Source organism: Carassius auratus, chromosome 24 (genome assembly GCF_003368295.1).
Source record: "Carassius auratus strain Wakin chromosome 24, ASM336829v1, whole genome shotgun sequence".
In the NCBI taxonomy this organism is placed as follows: domain Eukaryota; kingdom Metazoa; phylum Chordata; class Actinopteri; order Cypriniformes; family Cyprinidae; genus Carassius; species Carassius auratus.
In genome coordinates, this window is record NC_039266.1 from 4,546,945 (window position 1) to 4,561,991 (window position 15,047).

Below are 15,047 nucleotides of genomic sequence, written 5' to 3' on the forward strand. Positions count from 1 at the left end.
TTACACCAGAGAAAGCTCTTTCATGCAGTGTTTAGTATTTATTCTATTGAAATTGCAATTTTGTGTATGGTACAAATTGTTATGCTATTACTTGTTTATTACTAGGTTTATTGCCATTAATTTTTCACTATACATAATAAGTACTATACATAATCTTGTTCCACTTTCTAAATTTTTATACAAATTGTCATGATGCCTGAATACATCTAGATCAATCATTCAACCCTGTTATGAGAGATACTGTGTTAATAAAATGATCAAAAAGAAATATAAGTTTATCAGCAACTACAACCAACATTTAGTCCCAAACTAACTAGACCCCACTGAGAGATGTTGTAATTTAGGCTAAATCTTCTATCCTTTTACCTACTCCTGTAAAATCTTTCTTTTGGTAGTGGCTCCTTTCACCCTTTGTTGTACAAAGAACAAAACTCGGATTCCATTTACAAAACAAATGTTGTACTCATTTGTAGAAAGTGGCAATTAAGTTACTCTGTTTCAGGATGCAGTCAAAAGAAGCATGTTGGCCTACCTTCTTTTTGGTAAAAACATGCAAAAGTTAAGAAAACAACCAAATCATCTAAACATGACAGGACATTATCGGTCATTACTTATGCCGAGTGATTAGCCTTCTAAACAGTGAGACCACGTAGCATGTAACTGAACACATGTAGGACTCAATGTAAAATGCGTGAGGATCTTTCAGGCATGTTCAATAATGAATGGAGATTATATATGTTACAAAACTCCTTGACACAGAGACACAGGAGAAAACAAAAGAGAAGACTAGCCCACCTCAGCACTCAGAAATCACAAGACATTGGGTGTGAGTGTGTAACATGACCTCCCCTACCTATAGTACAGAACTCAGAGGTTATGAGGTGCATTAGCGTACGCATTTTTAAGTGGCCCTTGCTAAGTAAGCATCTATGTTGCTGCTCATACTTAATGTCTGAGGTACTGATGTTAATGGACTCTTCATTTGGGCCAGTAAGCAACCACCTTAAGCACCCTAACAACATTGCAACATTCTGGCAACCTCCTAGATCAGTTTAACATTTTGGTAGAGAGTTAGCAAACAAATGAAAAATAAATAAATAAAAGAAAACATAACTTTTTATTTCAGGCCACATTAAATAAATAAAATTTCCTCAGCATTCTTCTTTCCCTTCTGGATTCCATGGTTTACGATTCGGTACAATCTAAAAATTGTGTCTAATGAAATTAATGATTAAAACTTTTATGTTTAAAATGTAAATCAAATTTAACTAAACAACAAAACATTGCATTTTTTATTGTGGAACAAGAAGTTGCACGACATAACTGCATATACATTAAATAAAAATACCTTGGTTGCATGATATTCCATAAAAAAATGTGATATTTCAGTATGATATATTAGTATACAATAGTATATATCACTTTCATAATTTCTTTTTGACAGGTTGTTGTGAAGGTCTTTTATAGGTATTTTATTTCTTTCTTTCTTACGGACATGCTCTCTGCAGTCCTCAAACATTATATGTTTGTGGATTTGCATTATGTTCTCTTATTGCACACCATGATTGGTCAGCTATATACAAAGCTTGCACACTAAGTTCCCTATCATACACCCGGTGCGATACAATGCAAGGCACAGCGCAAGTGTGTAAGCTAGTTTCAGTCCGGCACCGTTCGCATTCTCCCATCAAGCGCCACGTTGTTTAATTAGCAAATGCATTTGTCCGCCAATGGGCGTGCTGGTCTAAAATGAGAGGTGTGTTCACGGCATGCGCATTACACACAGTGATGTGCATCACACAAACATGCCAAATATTAAAAACAAAAGGATTACAGTGTAAAATAATATTATTGTGTATGCTACATAAATATAAAAATGTAATGATGGATAGTCATTGCCTGTATTAGAATTAGGCTATCTGTTTGCAATTCAGCCTATTACTACTACTACAGTGTTCCTGTAGCTCAATTGGTAGAACATTGCGTTATCAAGCGCAAGGTTGGGGGTTTGATTCCCCGGGAACACATGATAGGTAAAAATTGATAGCCTAAATTCACTGTAAGTCGCTTTGGATAAAAGCATCTGCTAAATGCATAGATTTAATTTAATTTAATTTTACTACTTATAATGATTAATGAAATTAGCTAATTCATTGAACAATTGTGCCAATACACACAAATATATATTAAGTGACTCATCGCACAGAGCTATTTGAAAGCCTGCATACAAAGCATCATCCCACGCCTTCTTCACCTCGGGAAGCTTTGGTGGATTCCTGCTTGTACCTTAGATGATCTGCTCACGCGTTTTAACTCTGCGCATGGGCAGATCTGTTTCTTCGCTAGAGAAGCATTCAGCTTTTCCGCCATGTAAATAGCGATCTGCCATGGCGCGAGCGCATCTCGCTCTTAAAGGGAATGGGAAATGACACTCTGATTGGTGTATTGAATGTTAGGCCCACTAGCCTTACTTATTAAGAGAATGGGGACAACCCTTTCCAAAAATGCGCCCTGGCACACAGACCGTTTTTCCGTCGTTAAAATAGCAAAAGTGGATACTTTACACTTTACACTTTGCTTTTAGATTATTAAAATAGGGCCCTATGGGTCAAACTATAGTCTTCAGTCATTACCTTCAGCAAGTATAAAAACAATAATAAAACAAACCCATTCAAAATCTGGTCATTATAGGTCATTTAAAAATGCCGATACTATTTTATTTGCACATGTTGTCTGTGCTTGTTAAGCATCCAAAGAAAAATGCAAAAATTTTGTACTGCACCACACATCAGATATGCCCGGTTAAAATGTTCCACAATTTGCTGAATTATTGCAGCCACAATCACAACAGAATATACACAAACATTTAATTAATGTTTTATTTGATTAATACAATTCTGCAATGAAGGTAAAAGGCAAATAGAAATACTTTGTGTGAAAATGGTACAATCTAATAAGAAGGCTAATTTACGTATAAAGGAGGTGTGTTTGCCCGCTTAATTTTAATATGGTGCAGCACTTCGCACCTGTATTGTAGGGTGTAAGGTCTTGCACTGAAATACTGTGTACAAAAATGGCACAATTATAAATGTAATGCAATAATGAATTCATTGTATATTTGTTTACCTGTTTTGCCCAGATGTCATCTCTGCCTGCTTTGTATCCAGAAAGCAACTTTACGAAAGTGCTCAGCACTCTGAAACATTTAAAGATAATACATTTTGTACTATGATAAGTCGCCTTATTTCACCTTTTTAAAGAACAAAAGTCAAAGCAACTTGAGGAGAGTAAGGAAACAGGAGCCAGGACTGCCAAGGGAAGAAAGGAGACCTGAGCTAATTTACAAGGCTGTGAGTGGGTGGAAGTTTCAATTTAACCTTTGCAGGAAAAAAAAACCAGAAGAAAGACTCATTTTAAGACAGCATTACAGTGACAACAAATTATATTTAAGCTGTCAAAATAGGAAAAAGTCAATCTAAACAAATATATATATATATATATATATATATATATATATATATATATATATATATATATATATATATATATATATATATGCACATTAAGAAGTTAGCAAATGGCACTTGACACAAAACTTTTTGCAAGTTTTTAATTTTACTCCAAGTATACTATATTTAACCGGTTGTACTACAGTATTATTATTAATAATAATATATTAATTCGCCATGCTACTGCAGAAATTACCAATCGCTTCCCAAAATCACTCATCATCATTGAATCTCATGAAACTCATGTTTACCTGAAACTTTAGATGCAAATCAAACACATCCCTATGAAGTCTCATTGTGACAAAGCCATGTATTAAACCAAGGTACATGTACAAGCACACATTCAAAGCACTGAATTACAGCCAATCCCACACCTGAAGGTATAAGCAAATTACTCAAATTTGGTTATCTAGCCCTGCCCTTACGAAGTTCATCGAAGACATTAAAAATAAATGCATTTAAAATAACTAACAAAACTCAAGCCAGTTCCACAGATAGCTCTACTGTTTGTCTTTAGTAAAAACAGATTTTTTTTTTCTCTATTAGCAAAGAACTGCAATGTGTTTAACTAATACTGTGGTGTCCCTAATTCTAAAAACCTACAAACACTTGATTTTAGATCCAAACATTAAGCAAAAGGTAAAAGCCAACACCATGCAAGTAAATTAACTTCAACTTACAGTTTGCCATGGCTTTTACATGCTCAGGTATCAATCAGTCATAGCCTCCCGTTGCAGAGGAAGGAGACTGTGCTAGTTACTGCCTACAGTTGGGTTATCTCTCTGTATTATGTATTATTCATCAACAAAAAGTAACACAATAGTGTAATAACATGCTTGGCTTCTGATGGGTACTCTAATAGCAGCTCCATGTTGCTGTTAGGCAGAGGTGACCTATGGAAGAAGGCATGCAATATCACTTGCAGATGACATATTAAAACAGGCAGATGTTTGGACACTCATACTGTAATAGGTGCAATGGGGCATGACACCAGACATCAGGCTATATAACAGTGTGTTAGAGTTTCTACCTACAGTGGAGGCACTAGATAAGAGACCGCTTGATTTCTTTGAGGTTATGCTGTTGTTCTGGTCTGACTCAACCCACAATGACTCTGAGAGTGCAACAGATGGTACTGTGATCCAAGCCTGCACTGCTGAAAATATTTAAAGACTTCTCTATCTTAGAGAGACATCTAGTGTCTTCACTTCTGGCAATGACAGCACCATTACCAAGCAGAAAAGGTTATTTCAGTATCGGTCTGGTAAGTACAGATATATTTAGTTTCTCCATTTGTAGCGTTTTATTTGTACCATGTCACAGAACTTTTTTGGCAAAAGTTTTTTTTTTGAAAGCTAAAGTAATAAAAAAGTATCCAGACTACCTGTCCTTTGTAGGGTTGCCTGTTCCAGCGTCTCGGGCTGAAAGAAGCGAAACAACCTTGGATGGGTGGATGGCCAGCCCATCACATGGTTAACACACGAACATACACCGCTATCTCTTCTGCATGTTTTAGGATTATTGGGTAAAAGAGAGCAGAAACGTAATCTTCACACAGCAAGGATCCTAACATGACCAAGGTCCTGAAAAGTAGTAAGGACATCGTTAAAACAATCCATGTGACATAAGTGGTTCTAACGTAATTTTACGAAGCTACAAGAATACTTTTTGTGTGCAAAGAAAACCAAAATAATGATTTAATTCAAGCATTCATCTCCTCCACATCACCCTAGCGCGATTATGGAAAGTATCACATCCGTTAACAACATAGGCTGTTCTGTGTCAGCAGCATCCCACACGGATACGTTAAGTTACGCTTTAATCTGAACGTAAACGATGTATAGATTCAAGATTTTTTATTCATCACATAAACATACATCACATACGCAATTATATATAGAGCATATATAACCAGCAGCGAAATACAGCAGCGAATACATTATACACATTTATACATTGCATACGTTCTGGTTACATAGCAAGCCATTCAGTTGCAGTATAGTTACAACTATTACGAATCAAATAGTTGAAATGCTGCTATTGGTGATACTGTTTTTTCTAAACTTTCATTTACATATGTGACCTTGAAAGAATCCAAAAGTAATCAGAATACATTGAGGTACTTGGATTACATTATTGAATACTTTTTTTAATTAAGTAATATGTAATTGCAATGGAATATGTTTTTAAAATATTTCTCCCAATCCTGGTGTTTAGTTAATGGCACAAGTCACAAAGTCCCACCAGCAGTTCTTTAAGGCTACATTCAAGCCACTATTATAAGCTGCGGTGTCATTGGAGAACACCAAACTTTTTATAATATAGTGTTAAAGAAAACCGTGTATATGTTGGAGCTTATATAAGATTTAACAAACCCAGAAAAAAAAAAAAATGATGTAGCATGAACTTTTTAATTTTAAAAGAACCACCGCAAGACTGCTAAAACTACTTCTTTATGATGATGGTTCTTTGCTGAACCAAAGGTGTTGCACAGGCCCAATTTAGACCTATAACAATTTGCCGGTTCATAGACTAGTTACGTGCCACATACAAATGCAAGCCATCAATCCATTCTACCCTTCTCTGCATCGATCAACACTGACTTCCATCCTCTCTTTGCTTGAGTGGATGTCCAGTAAGTTACAGCATTCAACTCCCATTATAATTCCCAATTATTGGCAAGCATAGACGAGCACCTTTTTCTCTGTCAATCAATTCCAGCAGCCTTTCACACTTCACTTGTGACAACACTCACCAACAGGGGCTGCTGCCCAACCTCTATGCGCCTGTTTATCTGTGTGTCCTGCAGAGACAGAGCATTATACTTGAAGAGCTGCAGAAAGCTGAAATATTCATGGCTGCTTCTCCGTTTCTCTTGTTTGTTATGAAGCTCCCGTGGTGTTCATTAGGTCCCTCCCTTGCCCGAGGTTCAGTTTTTAAGCCGGAGGAGACGCCAGATGCCATGTTGCTCGCTTGCTGTGTGCACCCTACAAAGACTCTGTCAGAAGATGCCGCTACCTCTTCCTGTGTACCTTCATCATCTCTTTTTACCCTCCCTGTCACTTTCCTTCCTTCGCTTTCTGTGTTTAGCACTTTCTCTCCTGTGACTAGCCCAGGAAAACATCATAATTCGAAGCAGTGAGAAAAAGCCGGCACTGATGTTTCAACCTCTAGAAAGAGGACTATCAATCACAGGCTGATGGGAGGACCAGAGGCAATCAATAACTCTGTATGAAGTCATTCACGTCTCGGCCCATGAGGAGGCCCCTCGTCATGCATCACACTGACACATCCCCCCGCCCCCCCTTCAGGTCTCCCTTCATTTCCAAAGGGGTCCAATTTGATCAGGCTCCTTAAGTGGTGCTACCTCAACTGGATCTCCCGGGCTTGAGTTACCACAGCTAAAGTGCCTCATTTCCTGCTCTGTTGGGTTACAAATGGTGAGGTCCAACCCACAGGCGGAGACACAGCAGTGGCCGTAATGACCCCATGATTAGTGTGGGCACTGGGCCCACAACCTACTTGGACTGAATCTCTGTACAAAGGCCGGCCCCCCATTTCAGACAATGAGCCAGACAGACACATTACCTGTTCTGGGCTCTTATTCAAAGTGGAAAAGCACAGTCTCTGTGTTTCACCAACCCCCCCAAAAATACTAATGCATTATGGTGGTGGGAGTGTGCTGCTGTACAGTTGCTAAAGTGTTCTGAATGTTTTGAGAGTGCGGCTATGCAGATGTTTGGGTGTTATGGGTGATTGCAAGGGCGTTTCTGAAGTTGTTGCAAAAAGCTGTCACTGGGGGTGGTACCTTTTCAAAAGTACACTTTTGTACCTTATTTAGCAATGAAGGGTGCATATTAAAACCTTAAAGGTACATATTCTTTGTGTTATTACCTTTTGAAAGGGTACCACTTTTGAACCTTTTTTGAGAGTGTAGGTAAAAAAAGTCCCTCTATCTGAATATGCTTATGTAAAAAGCAATATGTTCAGTATGTCCAAATGCACAGTATTCATTCAATAGTAAGATCCTGAAATGTGCATCTGTATCCAGTAAATACTCTCAATTTGGATCATTCTTGCGATATTCTTTTTTATATGGCAGTTTAATTCTTGGGGGTTTGTTCCAGTCAATAATCCTAATTTTAAGATCGTGAACACTACACATAATAATACTTATTGAGACCTTGAAAAAAGTGGAATAACTGCACTTAGTCTGATGAACTGCTGCATTAATAAGCTACTCAATGCAATGCTTTGCTGTGACCAGCTGTTAGTAACAATAAAAGCAAAGGTACTGAGTGAATGCCAAAAATCAACCAGCCCAGCATTGAGCAACATTCTGCACTGTATCAATGATTATAATCTATTGGTGATCCTTTGCCTTTTGTAATTAAACGGATTTTGCAGGTTGCATTGCCAAATGTGTTAAATTATCAGCAAGACCCTGTCAAAGCCGGTTATGACGATATGAAGATGAATTAAAGACTTTAATTAATCAATCCAGAGAAACACGTCATACGTTCTCCATTGGACTGTGGGGCTGATGCCTTAGGCATATGTTCGACTTACATTGCCGGTTCATCATCTCTCTCTGAACATTATTCACTCACTGTTTGACATTTCATGCTTGCCATTTCCTTACAATGACAATAAAGATCATAATGAGGAAAAAAGGCCATGCCGACAGATGCCTAATGCAAGATGCTCATGGTTATTAAGATATGAAATAGGGCTCATTAATGCTCAGACTCATGCAGTACATTATGTCCCCTTCATGTATGACATGATAAATGTATCAGATAAAACATTAAATTAATATAACACTAATATAATAATATAATATATAATAATATAATAAATATAGTTTGTAAAGATGGAAATCACACATATTTATTTAGTGCAACAAATAAAGGATATTTACTTATTAATAGCAATGCATTTTTGTTAAAAGGAAACAACAGTACATTCATTAGTATCTACAGATAAGTTGCAGAGGTCCAGAGGAACAGAACAGAATTGACCAATATTATCATAGTTTATTTTCAGTAAACAATTTATGGACTTATGGACTTTTTGATTATGAAAAATCAGTGTCTATTTATGCATAAGGGAGAAAGCTGACCTTTGTCTCGTCATGCATCATTTGTGTAAACTATCAGCTTCAACAGCAGAAGACACACAGCTGTCTCTTCATATTCGTCTCATCATTTCATTGTTTTTTTTCTCAGCTTCTTTCCACAATCAGTGCATCACAGCTGGAGATCCAGTGTATTTACACAGTCGTCGTGATTGTTTCCATACACACTTGAGTCTGGGCTGTTGTGAGGCAGGTGTTGATTCAAATGGCTTTGCCTCACGGTGACAATCATGTCAAATTCATCAAATCCCCCAAAACTGAAGGGCCAGCCAAGGTTAATTTACCCATCAAAATCCAGATTTGACTTTTTGTGGTTTTCTAATAGCTGAACAGTTAAATGTATTTATTTATTTTTTTTAATAAATTGAATTTATTGTAAAAAGAAAAATGTAATAATAATAGCCAGCCTTAGCAATCTAATAATTTGTCTTTACTTTAGAAAAAACAGCTTTACACAAGCGTTTGAGTTATGCACTAAATAATTGCTTGTCATTTCAGAGTAGCGATTCTAATTGAGATGTGTCCGGTACAATGCAAAAGGAACGACATGTAATTCAGTATATACGACAGCAGAAATAAACGAGGAACACACATTTACTGTAGCATGATGACTTTAGTTGCTTATCACTGTGAGTACAGCTGTATCAGAGTTTGGCTTCATGTCTTTCCGAAAAAAAAAAAAAAACAACCCACTATAATTAGTATTTCATTCCTCCTACCATTTCAATCACTTCCAATTTCAATTAACCTCACAAGGTTGTGAAATCCTACAAAAACAAATTTACTATTCATAGCAAGAACAGTGGACAATGCAGTGGAGCAAAAAAAAAAAAAAAAGAGAGAGAGAGAGAGAGAGAGAGAGAGAGAGAGCAATGAAATAATTTTAACTTAACCTGAATAAAGAGAAACCATCATAAATGAGATATAAGATATGAGATCTCAAAATGTGTTTAAATGTGCCAAATTAGTCAGAAGTGTCAAAATATTTATTTGGAGAATATAAATTATAAATAGCTAATAGAATAAACAGAATATGCATAAATACTTTAGAGCTATAAAGTTAAAGAACAGATCTTAGAAATTTCCTGAGAAATGCTCGCCCTGAAAATCTGTGCCTTGTTCATTTTATGGTTCTATACTGTTTATACTCCTCAGAAGAAAAAAAATATCAGCAGAAACATCTAAGACAATGGACAACTAATTAAACAACTGTTTTCCTTCTGTTAACTAAAAATCTCCAGGGAATCCTACAAACACAATCTAAATTCCGTACACATTACTTCAAAAGTCACTTCCTTTTTCAGACCAACTAATGTAGTTATCAAAATGTTCTGAAAGATATATTAATAAAAGTTAAGTGCAAACAGTGGAAATAAAGATGAACAATGTTTTGCACTATATGAAAATCATTTTAGATTTAATGACGGATTCTTGGAAAGATATCAAATATAGTGTAGCTATGGTGGAAATAGAGTTGTTCTTACCAGAGGTGAAAGCAGCTGTCTCCAGACATGTTGGACAGTTCTGCACCGAACGATTTGGATATGTGAGGCTGCTTTTAACACAATTATCTCATCCAAAGTGAAGTGGCTTCAGTGGGCGAAAGCATCTTAGCCCACACACTGGACTCAAGACCAGATAATAATCATAATAACCATCATTCAAAACAACTCCATCATAAAATGTCAGATCGGTGGGAATGTATGAGGAGTTTAGCCATTGGGGAACAAGGACGACAAATCTGAAATGGGAAATAAACATGCATTATGACACATTGCTCAGATGTTCTTAAGAGTGTGAAATACTTCATGAAGTTCAGTTAGGATTCATTTAAGCTTCAGCTTCATTCCAGGATGCTTCTTCTAAAATTCCTTACACAAAAAATTACATATATGCACAATTTACATACAGTAACAGTCTAGGGATTTAAAATTAATTTGGATCTATAGCTCATGTGTGATCATTGAGAATTTAATTTGATGAAAAATTGCAGGCTTGACAAATCCAAAAACAATTTGAGACATTGTTGAGATCTTTTCTGAAACTCAATACTAGAGAAGATACATTTGAAACTAATATGATGTTTTTGTCAGGAGGAACATCTGAGAAGGAGATTTTAACATTCCATGTGCCATTTAATCTTGTGTGTGTGTGTGTGTGTGTATAGTAGAAAGTGGAGATGATTTGAGATGATTGAGATCTCATTTCGGAAGTATTCTTTCCTAATGCTTTTAGTGAAAAAAATAATAATTAAAAAAAAAAAAAAAAAAAAAAAAAAATTATATATATATATATATATATATATATATATATATATATATATATATATATATATATATATATATATATATATATATATATATATATTATAGCTCAGAAAAATAGTCTGATGAATTCACAATTGTAACTCATACACTACAGACATATAATATAATACATTCAATCAAGTCAATATATTCACTCCTGAAACTCATTACTCATGCATACCAATCAACTGATGAGCCTTCATTACTACACTGTAACAAATAAATAAAACATCCAGCAAAAAAATCTCAATTCTAAAACGTTCCAGAGGAATTAATAGTTCTGTTTTAAATGAGGGAGAGCAAGTAAGGTGTCTGAAAAAAGATTTGTGGAAAGCTATAGATTCTCTTGGCAGGTTTGATGGGCGCTGAGGGTTTCAGACACGCGTCAATAGACTGATGTGGCCAATGATGAGGCCATTGTCGTGCAGGGGGACGTGAGCTGAATGTGTTCCTGCTGGAGCGCCGCTAAATCTGCTCACCATTGTGAGGGGCTACTGGAGCATGACTCCCCCCAGCTGCTGCTGGAGATAGCAGATGTACTGCTTTACCAGATCCTTATTCACACAAGTAGCTCAATCTGACCACCACCATCATATCACATTACTTTCAGGTTTCTGTCTGCCGTTTCTGTCTCTTTACCTCTTCTCAGATGATAGTGTTTTCTCAGCACAAACATAATCTTGTAATGTTTTTGATCATTAAAAGCAGGTTGCATCTGTTTTCTAAATGCATGTTATTTATATTATTTTGAATGATTCATCTATGCTTGTTTTATTTGTTTTTTTTTTAAAGGAGTCATGAACTGATAAATCTAATTGCCCTTGATATTTTGACATATAAATTAAAAATGTAAAATACATTTATGCATTTAGCAGTCACTTTTATCCAAAGCGACTTACAGTGCATTCAGGCTATCAATTTTTGCCTATCATGTGTTCCTGGGGAAATCGAACCCCCAACAATTCGTTTGATAGCTCAATGCTCTACCACTTGAGTTATAGGAACACTATAAAAGACCATTGTAGTTTCAAAATTTAAACTTGTTAGTTCAAAAACTACGTCTTTTGAAAACAAGCTGCCAAAACAACTCGTTTTGAAATTTGTCATATTGTGACATCATATCAGTGCGCTGATAAAAGACGATCATCAATACCTACTTCTACATTATTTGCTTTTTAGCCCCGCCCACTGATTTGATTTAGACATGGGGTACTATTAGGAAAGAGCTCCAGATTGTGTCGGTGGAACACTGCTTGCTTTACTTCATTTCTAAACTAGACAGGTCGGCACAGGCTTTTCTGAGAAACTGAAACTGAAAGATGATGCAGTGCTAAGACTGATGCCCACACTTGCGGTCTTTGCGCTTGACCACTTAGATGACGTATTTCCTCTATTCGGCCCAAGTGTTCAAGTGAGAACGAAGACCGCAAGTGTGTATCAAGCTTTTCATTACCTGATGGGACAAACATATAGTGTTTTAAAAATGCAAGTGTTTGCATAGCTTTTGATGTTATTTAAAAAAAAATCTTTTGATTTTAAAATCAGCTTCTAAATGTCTGTTCAGTAGTCCCTATAACATGAGACAATTTAATTTGTGGTGCTTTTAATGAAGTGATAAAAAGCATATGCAAATGTTGTACAAAATAAGTATCACCACTACTCATCTTTGCAACAATGATGCAACACTTTGCATTTCTACCAAATTTTAGGCAACATATTTATTATATTAATATTCAATGTACATTGGAAACCGGGGGCAGGGAGGGCTAGCCCCCCGACCTGCAGCTCCTGAGAGGGAGCACCCACAACAAGCTACGAAGAACCCCACAGAAATATACCCCCAGGGATACCCGAGAGGGGGGGAGAATGAGCATACCAATCGGACGGAATTACCGGTAACGACCCAAGCAAATGTACAACGGATTACGAGCGCAGTCTGTATTTGCGGCAAGGTCTGCAAAAACCTGAAGGGCCTGAAGATCCACCAGGCAAAGATGGCCTGCCTCAGGAGGGATCAAGTGAAGCTACGCTCAGGTACGGCAGCTGGGGCAGCAGTTACTGTCACACCGGCTGCTGAACCTGGTGAGACGGAGGAGGAGCCGGGTCCGGAATCTCCCCACAGTACCCGGAACCTCCATGCCACACAAATTCCCCCACCAAGCAGGAAATCGGAACACCGTAGGGTGAAGTGGCCTGCCGCAAACAATAAGGAGTGGCTTAAGCTGGACGAGGATGTAGACAAGTGCCTGGAATCCATCTCAAGGGGCAGTGTCGACCAGAAGCTCCAGACCATGTGTACCATCATAATGAACATGGGAGCAGAGCGGTTTGGTGTCGAGGAAAGAAGAGGAGGTAGGAATCCAGCGAAGCTCAACCGGCGAGAAGCCAAGATCAGTCAGCTGAGACAAGAACTAGGCCCACGAGCGTAAGAGGGCTAAATACGCAGGGCTCAGCTCGGAGTGTCGGAACAATGGCTGGAAAACTCGCTGCGAGCCAGTCGAGGTCGGGTGCCGAGGCTTCGCTGGCCACTCACTGATGCGAACCCTCAAACTCCTTGGAGTGAAAGGACTGCAATTGAAAAAAGCCACCACAAACATCTTAGAGGCCGCAGAGAGGGCTTCTCGGTGGCTGTGGATCCGTAGGGGGGATCCGTGGAGCAACCTGCCACTTGGACACAAGCCGGGGACTGATCACCCCCGGTTGGGTCGCCCGGGTGAGGGTGTATGAAGATTAAAGACCCGAAACACCCTATGACCCCGGGTTTTTCACTGATGACGTGTCCAAGTAGCACCAGAAGGTGTATTCAAACTCGAAAGTTTTCTGTGATCTCTCGCAAGAACTCGGCAAAAAGTCTCACGATTTAGTTCCAGAACATGATGCATGACAGAGTACATTAGGCCTCAAATAGTGTGTTTTTTTGGTGTGTGTTAAGGCATTTTGCTCGGTGCGTTGGCGTTTTTAAGACCTGGGAGAGTCTTGCACACTTAATTCCGGTCACATGCACGCGCTCTCAAGTGGACAAGACCGCAAGTGTGGGAATTTGGACAAAACATGACTATATTGGTCCAATGTCATGACACATAAGTGTGAGTAAACATGTTTTTTACCTCTATTGCGTAGTCTGTTCCATAGTCTATTAAAAATAAATAGCATATTACTTCCAAATTATTATGTTTTTAAGTAAAAACAAAAAACAAACAACAACAAAAAAACTTTAAAATTGGAACTCGGATAACATTTTCAAATAATATAATAAAAAATAGTTTGTGAATAATTTTTAAAGAGGTCATATGTTTTTTTTTTTTTTTTTTAAAGATCATTTTGTGTATTTGGTGTAACAGAATATGTTGACATGCTTTAATGTTTATAAAAACATTTTTTTCAAATACTGCACATAATTTTTGGTCCTCTATGCCTCGCCTCTCTTAAATGTGTCATTTTCTACAAAGTCCCTCATTCCACATGCACTCGTTGGAAATGTAACTCCTCTTTCCATAATCGCGAGCTTCATCTTTCAAAATAAACGTAAAGAAGGTTAATAATGTCCTGACTCCAGTGTGTGACCCTGTCTCTCTCTCTCTCGCACACATGCAATGTGCAAAACTCCACATTTGAACATTCAATAGCAATACTTAAATTAATAACAAAACATACTTACAGTAGCTAATTCAGAAGTATCAGATTGTCGTAGTAAAAGCAGAATAACCTCCTCTCCTAGGTTTCACGAAACGGTTGTCCATAAAATGCATTGCTATTGGAAGTAATCTTAAATATTCCTAAATGCATCTACTTTCGGAAGGCCAAATAAAGTTTTTGCTTTCTCTTAGATACACACAGCATCTCCCTGACATGGCTGCTTCTACACTAACTGCGGTTACTGAAACCATGCCTTCTTTCTTTGAATGAACATTTGGACAGCATTACACAAATATTTCCACATCGTGACGTAGACATGTGGGGACGTGTTTGAATGACACGTTTTAGGGGGCGCGAGTCTTAACTTTGATAAAGAATATCTCTTTGGATTTGAGACTTTAGTCTTTGCAACTTTACAGATCTTATTCATAGACCAAGAGCTTGTACCACTCCAAAGAG

General features: G+C 37.4%; 1 protein-coding gene across 1 annotated transcript in view; it reads right to left on the reverse strand.

The window, feature by feature from the left end:
• The window catches only part of myo3a (myosin IIIA), a 93,877-nt gene that overhangs the window by 73,579 nt on the left and 5,251 nt on the right, over positions 1 to 15,047 (reverse strand). Inside the window, exon 3 of the mRNA XM_026200758.1 lies at positions 10,131 to 10,387. Within this exon, the coding sequence (XP_026056543.1) occupies positions 10,131 to 10,159 (29 nt within the window). The 5' untranslated portion in view covers positions 10,160 to 10,387. The remainder of the gene's footprint in view (positions 1 to 10,130; positions 10,388 to 15,047) is intronic.